Source organism: Ambystoma mexicanum, chromosome 10 (assembly GCF_040938575.1).
Source record: "Ambystoma mexicanum isolate Mex_15411 chromosome 10, UKY_AmexF1_1, whole genome shotgun sequence".
Taxonomy (NCBI): Eukaryota; Metazoa; Chordata; class Amphibia; order Caudata; family Ambystomatidae; genus Ambystoma; species Ambystoma mexicanum.
The window spans coordinates 180,987,054-181,004,581 of record NC_090932.1 but is presented as its reverse complement, the minus strand read 5'-3'; the positions used below and the strand labels follow the sequence as shown (position 1 = coordinate 181,004,581).

Below are 17,528 nucleotides of genomic sequence, written 5' to 3'. Positions count from 1 at the left end.
TATTTCATTGTGTTTTCCCATGTCCCCGGTCCTACCCACTTCCCCTCTCCTAACCTTTTTCCGGTTACCCTCAAGAACTGAACCCATCCAATCAACGATTCCCTAACCCTCTTTCCCCACTGGGGTCTCGGAAGTCTGTGTGGGCTTTTGCTTGCAGGCACCTAGACCACAAGGGGGATGGTTGGTTTGTGCCACTCCTGGACCTGGAAATTGGAAGCGTGACAATTTTGGGCTACTCCTAAACACCTATACTGTGAAACAATAGCCTTGGTGAAACAAACTCTAAGGAAACATCTCTGGTTGATTAAGAAAGAGTCTTGCAACCCATGTGTCAAAGCAAGGAAAGTTAGAGAAAGGTGTCAGATCTACCGAAACTGGCTAAGATCTCATTCAACAATAATTGACCAAAGTCGAGCAGAAACTATGCTAAAGCATCTTGTAACCAAAAACACACGCAAAATTTGGGCAATTTTGAACCATGGCTACTCTAAACCTATAAGCCAAATTTCCAACGAAATCTCAATCGCAAAATGGTGCGAGTATTTCACACTGATCTACGAAAAGCCAAAGAAAGACGGAACTACGCCGATAACATCTTCAATCACTGCATGGGAGATAACTCCTTCGTGCAAAGAGCTTGAAACCTCTATCACCAAATTAAAGAACTCGAGAGCCGCTGGCACGGACCAAATCTCCAAGCTTATGCTCAAAAAGCACAAAGTTCATTGGGCGAAATTCATCAATGGTCTATTCTTGCAGATCGCACACAGCATGAAATTACCCACTTCATGGTCCAAAGCAATCGTGGTGCCAATCTAGAAGAAGGGCAGCAGAGGCGATCCGGCAAACTACCGCCCGATTGCCCTTCTTGATACAATTGGCAAAATATTCGGCTCTTTTCTGCGTCAATGATTGGTTGAATGGGCACTTTCGGTTGGCAAATCTGACTGTCGTCAAACTGGTTTCACGACTCAAGTAGGAGTGGATGTAAACCTTACCATTCTGACTATCCTGAAATTGTCAGCTATGGAGGCAAAGAAAAACATTTTTTTTGCATTTGTCGATTTGCGGCAAGCTTTTGATGCAATTAATCGCAGCAAATTATGGGCCAAACTACGATCTTGGAAATGCCCGGAGCAGCTGTTAGACCCGATCATTGCCTTACATACCAACACCTCTATTCAAATAAGAGTGAACTCACAAGGCGACCTTACCCCACCAATAAGAACACACAAAGGGGTCAAGCAGGGATGCCCTCTTGCTGCCGATCTTTTCAAACTTTTCCTCGCCGATCTGCCAGACTGGCTGGACACGGTTCACTGCTTTCCACCAAAGCTCAATGGAACCCAACTGAAATGCCTGATCTACGCACACGACATTGTGTTAATAGATCAAACACAAATTGGGCTACAACACCTCATACTCTGTCTGAATGAGTATCTAACTGCAAACGATGTGTTCTTAAACACTGAAAAAACTAAGATCATGTGTATAGTGCAAAGTTCTTCAAGGAAAGACAAGCGCTTCAGATGGTTCATTGAAAAAAAGTGTCTAAATGTTGTTAAGTCCATTCGCTATTTGGGAGTAATGATAAATGATTCCATCTGTGAAGCCGCCTGGATTAGCGACCTAATTGACAGAACAAACAACCTAAGTCTACCTCCAGAAAGTAATTCCAACTCTTACTTTTGGTGGTGAATCAGGCTGGAATGTCGACCACAACCTATGGCACAGATTGGAAGGCAAGTTCTGGAGACGTGTTTTGGGCCTTCCTAATTATATCTCAATTACAGCTTTGAGATACGAATGAGCTCTAAACTCACTTTATATGACAGTAGTTAGAAAATCTCTATCTACCTTACGCAAAATGTTGCATGGTGCCAAAATTCTTGCGTACAAAATCTTTAGCAACGGAAATGATGGTCCCCCCTCATCACTTCTATCATCATGGAAGACCAAACTAAACGCAATCATGGTTGATGTAAATATATGTGAAGAAGAGCTCTTCAGTCGTCCTCAACACACAAAAAAAAAGCTAGCAGTATGGGACTGGATCTCAACATGTAACAATCAGTTAGCCCTCAAATCCACCCTGCCTGCTTCACGAGGTTTCGTGAAATTACATCTTCAACCAAAATACCTTACAAACTGTCCATCACGTCACCATAGGAAGCAGTTTTTAAGATTTCGACTGAATGCCTTAAACACCAATGAAATGTTATGGTTACGTCAAAACAAGGAAACCATAAACAACACCTGCCGGTTTTGTGAATCATCTGATGTCCAGTCTTCAAAACATCTTATAACTGTGTTCCCTATGCTGCCTGAGCAACATGAACTGCATCTCAGTGAATTCAAACAGCAAATCTATGACCCAGACGAATGGTGGGAACACATCATAGCAGGCCGAAATATCAAGCTCTCTTGTGGCTTAATTAATTTTCTTGACCCAATTTTGCGACATGCCTCAACCTGAGCTGATAATTCTGTCTGAATGAAATTGACGAAACTTTCCTTTTCTTTTTCCTTGTGATTTTTGATTCTTGATTTGATTTGAATCGGGATTTTGAACTAATGTAACAAAAGTTTGATATTGCATATTGAACAGAAGTTTTACAATAAAAAAAATTGAAAAAAATAGAGGGTCTTTAAGGCAACCTTGGACGCTAGGAGGAATTGTGTTATCATACCGTCACAATTCCTTTTATTTGCCCTTCAACCTCTAGCTATCCAGGGCAATTGGTTGGATTAAAATAACCATTCGCCGGTGGACTGCATACCACCCAACTTCCCCCAGTTTACCAGGACAGTCAAACTGTCTCACATGTCTTGAACTATGTTGAACTATGTTTACATTGCCCATCTCTAGACTGCCATCTGATCTACTTCTGATCCACTTTGTTCATGGTGTATGGCTCTCTTTACTTACTATTGCCTGATCTCTCATTAACTCACATTCCCAAGGTTCTGAAATAGCCCAACAAGGCCTATGTACCCAATGTCCCACTATTCTACAGGGTTTAAGAATGTCTCCACAGTGCCTCTCCTGTCTCCCATCCCCACTCCTTTATTTCTTTATTAAACAATGGTGCTGAACCCTGTGCATATTAGCTGCCACCTTCCAACCCACGTCATTGTCCATTAGGGTTGGGTGCCTTCACTGACTATTTCCCAATTTCTCCCTCTGCCCGTTTACCAGGGTTTCAGACTTTAGTCGCATTGCCTGGCAATAACTGCTATTCACCAGTTTTAGGGTTTTCTAATCTCCTCTGCCGCCAAACCCAACTCCCAGGGTGCTGGACTGTCTCCAGAGTGCCTGTTGAACTTTGGCTCCCTGTTTTCCCTAGTGTACTGGAGTGTCTTCAAATTACCTGGCAGCGTTCATCCCTGTATTAATTACGGTACTGCTGCTCCCCCTTTTTACAATTCTTCTCGTTCTACACTACCTAAATATACCAACTAATGACAACCCACAGTTTTCTGTGGTGCAGAACTGTGTTCAAATACTTCCCCCATAATCATTGCAATACCAGGGTTCTTAACTTTTTTGCATTGTCAACAGTCACCACCTTAGGGGCTGGGCTGTCGAAATGTGGCTTATGGATCTTCACCTTTCTATTTGCCAGTTTCTGGATGACTTTACATTGCTTCTTCTGTCTTCTACCATCTTAGTTAACTGAGCACCAGACTGTGTTCAAATTGGCCATCTCAAGATCCTGTGACCATTTTGCCTATGCTGCTGGATGGGCTTCAAATGGCCTTTCATCAGACCATACACCTCCAATTCCCAGGGTGTGGAAGTGGCCTCACACTGCTTGTCATACTGCATTCACATACTTATCTCCTGTCGGCCGCCCTTCAGCACCCCCAGCCCTGCCAGTACTAGAATGGCATCTCATGTGCCAAGAATGTGCTTGGTTTGCCTGTCTCCATCTCCTCGCCCCCAGCCTGTGGACCATGAAATCCCATTCAGCAGGGCCTGTGCTTGCCTTTAAAATTGCTTTATTCTATGTTCCCAGATTCCCAGGAGATAGATTTTCTTCGCAATGCAGGTCTTTAAATCCCTCTGCTGATTTACCACAGCTTTCCATCCTCACATTTTCTTATGCTTGTAAACATGACCCATTCCAATCTGTAGGTGCTTGTCCAGTCCTATTTTGTTTTTTTGCCTTCTATAGGGCCGCATTACAGGTTTGGTGGTGCCCCACCACTAAATCCGGCAGGATAGCACAAAATGGTATTACCGTTACCGGCACTTGGAGTGCCGGAATCACTGGTATACTCAATCTCAATAAGGGCAATTGCTCGACATTCCATGGAGTCCCATAGGGCTCCATGGGGGGAGTAGCCGGTATTATCAGCACCTGTAATACCAGTACTGGTAATACCAGCGGTTTTTGATGGTGGGGTACCGCAATTACCTCCAGCTCTAAGCTGGAGGTAAATCTGGCCACCCCACCACAAGACACAGAGTATGCCTGTGCGGAAACATGCTGGTAAACAGAATTACCGGCATGTTAATTCTGCACCGGCATACTCCTAATAAGGCCCATGACTACTAGTCCTGGTTGTCTCATTATAAACAAGGAGACAAGTCCCAAAATGCAAACCAGAAAATAGGTATGGATGCGCACCTACTGATTGTAAAGTATCATCTTGGCTATTCTGTGATATGTTCCCACTCACCTCCCCACCCACGATGTTGATACTTACCACATTGAAAACATTGGGAGAGGCTCCCCGCTGGAGCAGGATTTTAACAATTGGAAGGTGACCCATGAAGGCTGCTACATGGAGAGGTGTCAGTCCAGACTGCAAGAGAAAGAGAGGGTGTTCATCTGACAGATAAGTCAACACAGAAAGGTTATCAGACATGCAGAGAACTACATGAACCATAGTACTACACCATGCAAGACCGTAGGCATGCAGTACCTTATAACAGTTTGAGAGTGTTAAGGGACAAGAGCTGGGACCCTACAGGGAATCATTAGAAGTCATTGTGTCCCATTGTAGTCTGATCTGTACCTGTCTTGGTGCAACACAGGACCCTGCAGCGTGGTGCAGTTGACCCCTGCCAATCTGATCTTTCCATGAGGTCAGGTGATTGCAGGGGCTATATAAAACTCAGATGCACAAAGGTTCTGTTGCCTCCAGTGTAAACTTGCTGCTGCTAATTCTTTACTTGACCTAACAGTAGAAGGAGAACATGGCTCCTGTTATGGTGTGGAAGAAATCTTCTGCGATACTTCCCTAGTGTGTTTCAGTTTCAGTTTGATCTGTGTCATTTCCCTGCATGGAACATTTTACTGCATTGCTTGCAGCATTCTTTAGGCGGCAAGCCCACGTGCCTCCTTTTTCCACCTCCTAACCCTAAACTCCCCTTTCCTCTGCTACGTCCCTATAAATGCTGCAGCAAATGTAATCAAATGTCCTGCAGCCAAATGCAAAGAACCGGCTGCAAGGAAATGGAGGGATACCATTCCAATTCACTGGTTTAAATTGTCCCTCGCAAGTCAGGCTACCCTTGAATGCATAATGGTGACAAAAGGATCACACAGATGTATGAGTTAGCACCAAATTTCCGTTGCTGTCAGTTCTGCCATGAATGATGGAACCACAGCAACACACAGAGCCTTTTTGATTGGCATGAGATCCCCTTTGAAACAGTCTGGCTCATGCATACTTACATTTAGATGTGTTTAACATTGGGTGAGTATAACTAATAGGCCTTGGCCCCTTGTTGGTTCTGAAGTGTTAGGAGGCGTGGCTGCACCCCAAATATTTTGCCTAGCACCACTGAAAAACATGGCAGTCTTGCCAAGTCTATGTTTAGTTCCACACAATCTCAAATTGCCACAATGACAGCAGTAATTGTGCTGAGTTTAGCTTGAGGCTGAAGTGAGTCATTGCACCAGTGCTGTGGGGTTTTCTGGTCAAGAACCTGATTTGGTTACTTGTCACTGATTAGTTGTGGCTTAAAAGACATAACACCTCTGTTATACAAGGCAAATATTTATATCAGGAAGAGGGTCGTATCAGACAGAGAGGTACATTAGACAAGGCCAAAATAAGGCAATTTATACATCAGACAAGAGTTCAATCAGGACGTTGGCGTTATCAGGAAGAAGGATTTACCAGTTTGGGGGTTCTATCAAATGAGTTGTATCAGACAAGGTCTACATCTATATCCAACAGGAAGTAAAACCAGGCAACAATTGCGCTGGACAGAGAGGTAAATCAGATCTGAAAAATATATGGGATATGTCCTTCAGTAAGAGATAGAGAATGTTATCAGACAGTGACGTATAACAGACAGCAAGCATTGCATGCATATAGTGATATCAGAGAAACGGTTGAGAGATCAATGAAACTGGCGGTTGCAGGTGTGCTTGCATGCTGATGAGGATGCACTCACTGACAGTGGGGATGTGAGTATTGCATGTACTATACCTCTGTGACAGCGTCAATAGATGCACCCGTCTTAAGTAGCAGTTCCATAACACGAATATGGTTCTTTTTGCAGGCAATGTGTAGCGGTGTGAAGCCATTCTAAAGAAAGAAGAAGAGGAATGTTAGTCATAGAATCCAGTGGGAGCGGCTACCCACCATAACATCATCAGAACTTGCTGCAGATCAGTGGCCATGTCAGTACAAGTGTGTGTGATGAGTTCATGACATCAGTGTATGTTGTGTGCTAATAATGACTTCATCACTTTGTGCTAAAATAATGATGATATCATCAGTACATACTGTCAGCCAATGAGAACATAACAGTTGTGTGTTGAGACAATAAGCAAATTGGGAGTATGCGCTGAGATTTTGTATTATATAATCATTATTATATGATATATGTTATTTTATTATTATATTCAGTTCTACATATAACCTGTGTTGCCGCCCATACTTCTTTGGACAGGATAAGGGGCTCCATCAAAGCACAGAGAAAGGGTGAGAGGAATCCTTTTTGGGGGGTTTTAAAATGCTTTACCTGTAATCCTTTTAATCCATGGATGTAGATTGCTTTTGGGTTGTTCTTACTTAACTGCCCGTAGAAGCAATGGATTTTGTGAAAGTTCTAACCCTTTCCACTAAGGTTGGTCTGATATGATTTTAAGTTCTACTGAGCCACAATAGCTACGCACACATTGTTGAGTGAGTAGAAGAGTAGGATACTACTTCATTACTGATATTAGGATGTGTATATTTTCTGACTATTCTATTTTTAATGCTAACATATCTCTGCAAGAGAATAAACATATATCAATTTTAAACAAGAGAGTGAGTTAATTATTAATTTGATTCTTTTTATGAGTATAACGGACACTATATTGCGAGAGCAAACACTTCTTGGTTTAGTAATAAAACTGTGCAGGGAAGATATTAATAACATTTCACTTTTTATCATACATACAAGGGTAATAAGCATTGATAAATAGATTCGCCCAGAAGGTAGACCCACAACAATATTTCTGCCCAATAGTTAGCCTGTCAGCTGCTCAGGGATACTAGTTTTACTTGTACAAAAGCACCGAGGCCCAAATTTCTCCAGAGCCTTGCTTCAGGTACAGCACTATTCTCTGCGACAAAACCTGTCACAGACCCAGGCGGGCATTTAGATCACCTTTGTGGTGGAGGTTTGGCACTGGCATGCAGGGTATGATGTAAATCATGACATGACAGCAAGACCAATACCAGCAATAGTGTCATGCCACTTACCTGGGGTGCGGGCGCATCTGCAGGTCCCGGCGCTTCCCGTCCTGGCGCATCTACCCCCGATACAGGTTGGGGGATCTCGGCCATCTGCGGCTCATGCCGCTTCCGGGTTTTCCCGTTCGCATGGTTCGTGCAGGTGCGGAAGGCCGTGTTTCGCCCTCCGCGCATGCGCCGTCCACAGAGCGCTTGGGAAGTTGCAAGTTTGCTTCCCAAGCCTCGTTTTGGGCGTGTCAGCACCCGGGGACGGCACGGATTGCGTTCCAAGCCTCCCGGGTGCTGCCTGCCCTATATTAAGGGCCGGTTTGTTTGAACAAACCGCGTCTCAACGCGGTTTGTTTCCTGATCGCGTCCTCGCCCGTGTTACTCTTTAGTAGCACCTTGTCAGCCTTGTCAGCCTCTTGTTCCTTGTCCTTCCCTGCTGGTGTTCCTTTCCTTGTCTGCCTCTGGGAGTTTCTTGCCTCATTCCTTTCTTGACAGTAGGTTCCCTGGGCCTCCTTTTTCCCACTCCCTTCCTGCCTTCTTATTCATCTCCTTGTTCTGCCCCAGGGTTCCTAGTTTCCCCTGCCTCCTTGCCTGTTGGTTCTGTGCCTTAACTCCTGCCTTCTCTGGAGTTCTCTGCCTACTAATCCATCCTCAGTACCTGCCAACTTCAGTTCTCTTCTTCAGTCTACTGATACTTCTGGAGCCTTGCTGTTGTATCCTGCTGTGGATTTTCCATCCAGTCAAGACCCGCCTTCCCTGTCAGTGCTTGCACTGTCCCGACGTCACGCAAATCAGGGAAGTGCGCATCCGTGGCGTTGGGAGCTGGTTCACCACTGACCTTGTTTTGAATTCAGGGTGGGTGTTGCGCTGGTTCCTCGCGTTACACAGTCAGCAACCATCAGTCGGACAGCCTGGCTACTTCACCACGACCATCAACTGGAAGTTCAGGTACTCAGCGCCCACGAGACGCATTTCTTAACAAATAGATAGCAAGTGTTACCGATCACTAGTGTAGAAACCTGCGATTTATAGACATCTGGCTAGGGAGGGAAACCCATGGATATGAGAGAGGGATGCCAAATAGTGTATCCCGGGTGCATTCCCTTGAAAATCTACATGTCTTAATATTGTACCATCTGTCTGTATTAATACTGAACAATCTATACATTGATGACAATAACAGTGGAAAATCCCTATGGTGTTTTTTCAAAATAAAAACCCTTGAATTTTGCTGGAGACTCTGAGTTATTAAGGCCACCTATGACAATAAACCTAAGAGAACAGTAGGATTGTTTTTTCAGAAATGCAACAAAAATGACTGAATACCCCTTGATCTGATTTCCTAAGGCCACCATTTCCAACCCATTTCACCACTGCATCCAACACATCCCGTTTATTGCACGCTTCATACTAACCAGGGCTCTGGAGCTGGGTTTAGCTCCTTTGTCAAGTAAGACCTTGGCCACACGGTGGTGTCCGCAGTGTGCAGCAACATGCAATGGGGTCAGATGGTCCAATGTGATGTCATCAATGTCAGCGTTATACTGCAGCAGCAGGCGTACACAGTCCAGGTGGTCTCCTTGAGCTGCCATGTGTATGGGTGAAAGGCCGTTCTGCAAGACAGAGAGGAAAAAAGAGTGTGAGAGAGGGAAATCATTGAGACATCAGGAAAAAGCTAGTGTCATGATACCAAGACATGTAGAGAAAGTGCAGGATCCTTAAGAAACATATGGTCAGAGACTGTAGCGCACTTACTGTAATGGAAGGGGAAGCAACAGTGAGGGGAAGACAAGAAGTACAAAGAATGAGAAATATAATGAAAAAGGGAGCGAATGAGTGTGAAAGAGGGAGAGACCAAGAGTGAAAGAAATAAAGCAAAAGTAAATGCGAAAAACATTGATAAAACGTCAGAATAAGAGGAAAATAGGGAGATAAAAAGAGCGAAGGCGAGAATTTAAGGAGTTGAAGGGAGGGAACAGGAGAAGAGGTGGAGAAAAGACAATCGAAGAGGAAGAAAACAAGAGAGGATGGAAATTACAAATGTTAAGGAGGAAGACAAATAGACTAAATGCAGCAGAAAACAAGGTAGAATGTAGGAGAGAACAAAGATCGAGGTGGGAGAAAATGAGGGATGATGGGGCGAAGGACAAAACGTAGATTAGGGAAACACAAGAAGGAATGAAGAGAGAGAATGGGACTCAAAAATGAAGAGAGCAAGGGGCCATGATAAGAGACCAAAGAAATGGAGAGGGAGAGAACAAATGTAGGATAAAGCGAGAACATGAGTAGGAAGGGGGAAATAATAGCAGTGATACCAGAAGAGAACAAGAGTGAAAGTAAAAGAGGAGAGCAGATGACATTAAAAACAAGAGGCTAGATCATTAGGAGACAACAGTAAGGAAAAATAGGTGATGGGGAAAAGAACTTGAGTAGAAGCGAATCATAAAAAACGTGAGACATGGAGAACAAGAAGAGTGTGAGATGACAAAAACAACAATGGAAAAAAAATGCATAAATAGGAAGGAGAACACAAGGCTGTGTAGAGAGAGACCAAAAGTGAAACAAAGAGATCAAGAGGAGATGTAATGAAAGAAGAAGAAAACAACAAAAATGCTATAGAGGCAGAGAACAAGATTTGAAGAAGCTAAAAAGTCTTGAAAAGTGATATAAGAAGGGAAAAAAGGGAAGGAAACGTCTTCTCACTACAGAGGAATATGATGTGGAGAGGAAGAAGGAATAGTGGCAGACAGAGAGGTGAAGAGGAATACATGCTTATTTTCAATATTTCTGTGGTTCTCACTCTCTCGCTTTACTGTGGTTTGATACACTCCCCTCCAAACCAGAAAAACGAACAAAAACAATCACTGGCAAAGCCAACAGTTTTGGCATTTGTGTAGGTTTGATATGGCATTTGCCACACACAGCCATTATTACCTGTCAATAAAATGGCAAACATTATGTGATTACCTGGGCACATTATAGCAGTGCCTGGCAAAAGCCTATGTATAGCTATATGAAAGCCAGAACCCCTGGTTTTGTTAATGCTTGTTTTTAACTGGGCTCCAGCGCAAGGAACGGATACAAATTAAGCATTTAAAGGTGCAGTTAAGTCATTTACTTACAGCTTAGAAATAACAATGGCAGGCGAAAGGTTGATGTTACTGCTTGATAGAGCTAGCGCAAAGAGATCCCAGGATAATGTCTTTTGGACGAGAAGAAGCAGGTAAAGTGGAAATGGCCATAGGTATTAGCATGGTCATGGTCATGGACAGTCAATGGGTGCATAAATACGCTCATCACATATCATCTGCCTCCTAGCTGTATTCCAATGGAAGATACTGCCTCCTAGCTGTATTCCAATGGAAGATACTCAGTTTATAGGTTGTGGTCCTAAACTAATTAAGGAGACAGGACTTACAAACATTCAAGCTACTATGGGTTTGCACAGAGGGTGGGAGTGCACTTTGGTTTTTATCTTGGGATGGACACTTACCATAGTTTTACCATGCACTGGAATGTTACATTGATTTTATCCAGGACTGGACACTTAGCATGGTTTTACCTGGACTGGATTTTCTTTCTTTTTTAATTATGTTTTGCTAATTTTCTTATAAACACAACAAACCAACAATAAAACAATTCCAAGGCAATGCTTCAAACAGCATCAATAATATTAAAATCGCAATACTACATAACTCCACTCCTCACCCTTCTCCCCCTCCCTTACTACTCCCTCCCCACACGTCTGTCCAAAACCCTGCAAGATGTCCATGTTAGCACTATTGATAAGGCTAACCGAATGAGACTGGATTCCTACGGCTTTGTCTAGGGTTCTGCAACACTCTCCGTTTCCCGGGTCTCTGCTTAGAACAAGGCTTGTAGCACCTCTTCTCAGGCCGTGATCCCTGTTATGTTTTCTACTCGACTAAGCTGTACCGCTCCCTTCCACACCACTGTTTCAGCTAAAGCCCACCTCTTCATGTCCCGCCACCACTCCTCTACTTCAGGACCCCAGGGTGACTTCCATGCCATGGCAATTCTATGTTTAGCCAAAATATACGCCAAATCCTTCAGTTTGGTGATGTGTTTTGCCTTTTTAGGGCACAGGAATTGGCCCAAAAGTCCAGCAGCTGGGGCCTCCACATTCAACACCAGCCTCCCCTTCTTCATTCTGCCCGCTACCTCCCACCAGTATTGTACCACTACCGGACACATCCAGAACATATGGAGCATGCCCGCTTCCTCTGCTCTGCACCTGGTGCATGCTTGTTCTGCAGCACCTGGGAACCGTGAAATATGCTTGGATGTCATATTTGCTCTGTGTGTGTTCTGCAGCTGTATCAATTGCAATCTCACATTTCGCGACACTTTCTTATGGTATACCAATACCCCTGACCATTGTGCGTCTGTGAAAGGGGCTCCCAGGTCCTCCTCCCATTTGCACCTCACTGCCAAGGGGGTGGAAACAGTGTTAGATAGTACAAAGTCATATTACCTGGATATATTGTGCCCCTCCTCCGATATGTCGCACAAGATATCTACCTTAGCATGCTGTTCTTTCAATTTGCTATAGGCCGGCCACCTCCGCATTATCTCCCTCTTAATAGTATTGTGCAACAAAAATTGGCCTTTATGCAGGCATGTGTGGTCGGTCAATTCCTCAAAGGGAATGAATGGGGCATCTTGCAACAAATCCCCTATCGTGGCCATCCCATGAGGTTCCCAGTACACCTGTATCTTTTGTCTTGCCTGAGATGAGGCTGCCACTACTTTGATCAGGGGAATCTGGCCTGAAAACGGATCTGTGAGCCCTATCACCGTTAATGCTCTGTCCCACACCCCACACCCTTACTCCCAAGGACACTAGGTGCGATCTGGTCCTATTCCACACCAATTCTTTGAGATAAGACCGTCATCCAGGGGGTTGCAGCATCAGTGTATCCGCATTCTGGTCATCAGCACGCCAATGCACCACAAACTGCATCTGTCCTGCTATGTAGTATAAGTCAAAGCGCGGGAACCTTAATACCGCCCTCTTCATACAGCCTACGTAACGTAGAAAGTGCTATCCTATTCCTCCCTCTGTTCCATAGAAAGCTTCTACTAATAGTGTCTAGTGTTTTAAAGAAGGACTATGGTATATAATATGGTACATTCACAAAGAAGTGCAACAGACAAGGCAACACTACCATTTTCAGTAATTCTGCCCTCCAGATCAAGGCGAGAGGCAGCTTGGTCCAGAATTTCGTGGAGCTTTGAATACCCACTAGGGCCCTTCGTGTGTTGTGTGCATGCTCTGTAGCTGGATCATGATATATATTTACCCCTAAATATCTCAACGTGGGCCCTGTCCACTGCAACGCCAATACTGGAAGCGCTCCTTCTTCTACCTTGCGTAGACCTGCTAACAGGAAAAGTGCTGATTTATAAAAACTAATCGTAATCCCTGACAACCTTGTGAATAACTCTAATGCTTCCAACAGCTACTCCAGGTTGTCTTTGTCTTTCGGGTTCTGTATGGTATCCGGTCATATTGTAAAAAAAAATGTCGAATGCTATTTCGTCGCAAAACAATTAGCAGAAAAAAAATGTCGAATGCATTTTTTTTAATGTTATATGTTTTTTCTGGGTTTAGCTAGTAAAAAAACAGTGTAAATAAAAAAAAGGCGTTTGGGGGGAACCCCCCATAAAAAAAAACATTCGACCAGTTTTTTTTCTCAGCATTTTTCGTTCAACAAAATGACATTCGAAAAAGTGACATTCGACATAGTCACTATAAACCGTTCTGTATATATAACAACATGTCGTCCGCGTACATTGATATCAGATGCGTAGCTCCGTCTATCACAATACCCGCTCCCGTATACTGCGTTCTAAGATATTGTGCAATCAGTTCCATAGCCAGGATGTAAAGAAGTGGGGACAGCGGGCAGCCCTGTCTAGTACCTTTACCCAACTCCCATGCTTCTGAGATACATCCGCCAGTTTTGACTCTAGCCATCGGCCTGGTATACACCAACTTAACCCACTGAATGTATGCACGCCCAAACCCGAATCTGCGCTATGTAGCGTACAACCAGTCAAACCTTACTGAGTCGAACGCCTTCACTGCATCCAGCGTGGCTGTGGCACACGGGATCTCCCAGTCCGCCGTACGGTCTATCACATGGTGGAGTTGCCTCAGATTCCAGGACATATTGCGCCCTGGGACATATTCCGTCTGGTCCGGCTGCACCAGTGTGCGTATTACTTTCTTCATTCTGTCCGCCAGTATGGATGTAAGATTTTATTTTTTCAAGTGACAACTTTATTCATAAAATGTACATTTATTAACAGTTTTGCAAACTGTTCAAGTACAAAATTCTAACAAATCCATTCTTTTCAAGAAAATCATCATGCAAGATGGATGTAAGAATTTTGATGTCCTGATTTAGAATCGATCGAGACCTGTAGGAGCTACATTCCGTCCCTAACTTGTGGGGTTTGAGGAGGGGTATAAGGACAGATTCCCTTAGGCTTGGGGGGGAACACCCGCTTCATAAGAGTTTATGTAGGTGTTAAGTAAATGCAGGGCCTGTTCTTGTGCATATTCCTTGTAATATTCTCCAGGCAGCCCATCTGTTTGCCCAGCGTCTTCCCCCGTCGGCAGAGACCTGATTGTCTCCCATATTTCCCCTACTGTGATTGGTCCATCCAAACCAACCCTGGCTTCCTGACCTAATATGTAAAGGTCTATCTCACCCAGTACCTCTTCTAAGTGCTCTTGTGACACTGGTGGTCCCTCTTTATACAGGCCTTGGTAGAGTTCCTGAAAGGCCGCATTAAATCCCAATTGGGTGTTGCAGAGGTCACCTTCTATCGAATGGATCGATTGGATGAGCTGCGCTTCTCATCTTTCTTGTATAGCCATGCCAATAGTCGGCCTGTTTTTATCTCCTTCTTTGTGCTGCCTTTGAATATATTTAGAGTAATTATGATGCCTCAGCCTCGTCCAGCATTCAAAACATTTCCGCCTTAACGTTGCCGCCTTCGCGGCGTCCCCAGCTTGCCCCGCAGTGGACTGTTCCAGTACTTTTAATTGTTCCTCTGCCGAGGACAGCTCCCTGTTAAATGGTGGCCCGGACATTCCCATCGCCTGCAATAGCGGCCCCCCTAACTACAACCTTCAGTGCCTCCCAGAATGTTCCTGCACTGGCAACAGTCCCTTCATTATGAATAACATACTCCACAATACTTTCCCTGACGCAGTCACGAAATGGGGGATCCTGTAAAGATTCTCCTCTGAGTCTACAAGTGTTTAGCCCCCTCACGTAAGCACCTTTATTGTTCCGGCCATTCGCATCTTATCAGTTCAGAGAGGCTGACGGCCCCTATCTCCCCAGGTGCTGCTTTATTACTGCTATTTGGGAATACATTTAAGCATATTCAATTACTATTCTCCATTGACACCTGGGTGGACAAATCCAAATCCCATTAACTCCCCAAACTCTCCCAACCCATAACCTTTGCCCAACGTCTAGCTCCGTGTTCAGGCACATCCGCTTCCCACAACATCCTTCAGTGTACATACCCGAGAATGGTGCACAGCAGGTGGGCACATAAAACAAGTGCCCTGTAAAATGCAACTCAGAGGGGGTGGCTCAGCACTACTGTGAGTTAGATCACCCTATGTGTAGTTTGTATCATTGGTCAGTGGCCTCTCCCACCATGTAGAAACAAGTTGTAAGTCCCCACCCAGTTACAAAAAACAAAAATAAAGTAACAGTAATATAGTGAGCTCCTCAGCTAAGCAATACACCTCCAATAAGAGCCCGCTTATCCTGGGACTCTCATGTTAACGCTGATGTCATCTTAAGCTTGTTGGAGGTCCATTTCCTCAAGAGGAAGTCTCTCTAGCGCCACACATTCACAGTTACAGCTCCTTCTGTTTGCTTCTCCCTTGGTCTTCTCTATCCTCTCTCCCGTCCGAACTGATTTTCTCGCTATCCATCCAGGCATGGGCTTCCTCAGGGAGGTCAAAGAACCACGCTCAGTTCCTGTGTATGACTTTCAGCCGCGCCAGGTAAATCAGCATGTATTTTATGCCTGCCGCTCTAAGTCTGGCTTTGACAGCCATGAAGTGAGCCTGGTTCTTCTGCAGCGGGAAGGTGTAGTCAGGATACACTGCCAGCTCTGCCGAGTCTCTCATCAGTTTTCCCCCTTGTCTGGAGTAGGCCAGTATCTTTTCGTGATCTATGTTATTTAGGACCTTTCGAATTATTGGTCTAGGAGGTGTGCTGGGAGGCGGGCGCCTGGTCAGTGCCCTGTGTGCTCTCTCTATTGTGAATCCCTGTGTAAGGTTGCCTGGCCCAATTTCCTGAAGCACCATATTTATTATGTATGTAGTGGGGTCCGCCCCTTCCTCACCTTCTGGTAGCCCCACTATTTGAATATTGCTCCTCCTGGCCCTGCCCTCCGCTTCTTCCACCTTGTTTTCTAGGAAGCTGATCTTCTGCTGCAACACGTGCACATTATCTTGCATCTCCTTTAGCGCATCTGTGTTCTTCTGTGATTTAGCCTCAAGGGTATTGGTGTGCTCCGCCAAACCACGAACATCCTGCCGCAGCAATCCCACATCCAATTGCACTGCTCCAATTTGTTTTCCCAGCAAGGCCTTGAGGTCTGCAATAGCTTGAATAACTTGGTTATGCAACTACATAGAGTCTCCACTTGTCGACTGTGGGGACTCTGTGATCCCTTTTGGAACTTGTTGCACCACTTCAGCGTCATTTTCAATGCTGCTTGCCTGACTTAATCTTGGCAGCTTTGGGAGGCATGTAGACTGCATAGCACTATATTAGTGGACCACACTTTCCCTCGTTGAGATATAGCGGGCAGGTGCCTTGGTGCGACCTGCAGCGCTGGAACCAGAGACCTCAATGCTGTAGGGCTTCCTGACGCCCTGCAATTACCAGGCTATTGGTCCGGGCCAATGTAGGTATTCCCAGTCCTCCTTCCTCCACTGCGGAGCCATAGTCTGCGTTTCCAACCTCCTGTTCTCCTCCCGCCGACGCCTGAGCTCCTTGGCACTGTGCTATCTTCCTCACTGTAGAGCAGAATAGTGTAGGTACCCTGCCAGTCCTCTCCAGTCTAAGCATTCTTAGCGCAGCAAGGAGAGCTGTACATCTATGTTGCCAGGCTAGTGGGCCTTCCCGGGATTTAGGGAATGTGCAGGCCATGGTCGTGCGCTACTTATTTTGTTTATTTGCACAGGCACCCCCACTTTGCATCTGCTGGCCAACCCTCAGCACCGTGCCACAGTCTCTGGATGACTTGGCAAGGCAGCCCTTTGCTGGCTCTGCTACAAAAATTGTTATCGGGCTGTGCCGGCACCCTGCTTCCTGTATTGAGAGGGGAGGTTACTGTCTCACTTCCGCTTTCCACTTGTTTGCAGGCCCCCGCTGTAGCTCAAATCCCTCCCTGTGAGTGCCGCCTTGTGCTGAGGCTGTCGCAGGGTTTCTCTGCACCACTGCTGTTTTCGGAGAGGGGGTGAGATTTGTTCCTTCAACAACACCACACTGCCTGGTATGGGTGTACTCTAGCGAGGCTCTGCCTCTGCCCAAGTGCTGCGGGGGACTGACGCCTATGCACATTTTGCACCCCATTCCCTGCAAGAGTTCTTATATTTCCCCCTTACCGGAGTGGCCACTAGTGTCTTCCGGTCTCTGCTTCGGCACCGGCAGACCTCCCAGTGCACGCTGTCACGATGCCTGCCCCCAGAAAGCCAGACCAGGCCCAGCAACCCCGGAAGCAGGCATCATGCCACTTGCAGCATGCCCAAAAACCCCAGTTAG

General features: G+C 45.3%; 1 protein-coding gene across 8 annotated transcripts in view; it reads right to left on the bottom strand.

The window, feature by feature from the left end:
• The window catches only part of ANK1 (ankyrin 1), a 2,823,483-nt gene that overhangs the window by 1,947,070 nt on the left and 858,885 nt on the right, over positions 1–17,528 (bottom strand). For all 8 annotated transcript variants that reach the window (XM_069617665.1, XM_069617670.1, XM_069617666.1 and 5 more), the window contains 3 exons: positions 9,111–9,308; positions 6,451–6,549; positions 4,714–4,812 (listed from right to left, as the gene is read on the bottom strand). In XM_069617665.1, coding sequence (XP_069473766.1) covers positions 4,714–4,812; positions 6,451–6,549; positions 9,111–9,308 — 396 coding nt within the window. The remainder of the gene's footprint in view (positions 1–4,713; positions 4,813–6,450; positions 6,550–9,110; positions 9,309–17,528) is intronic.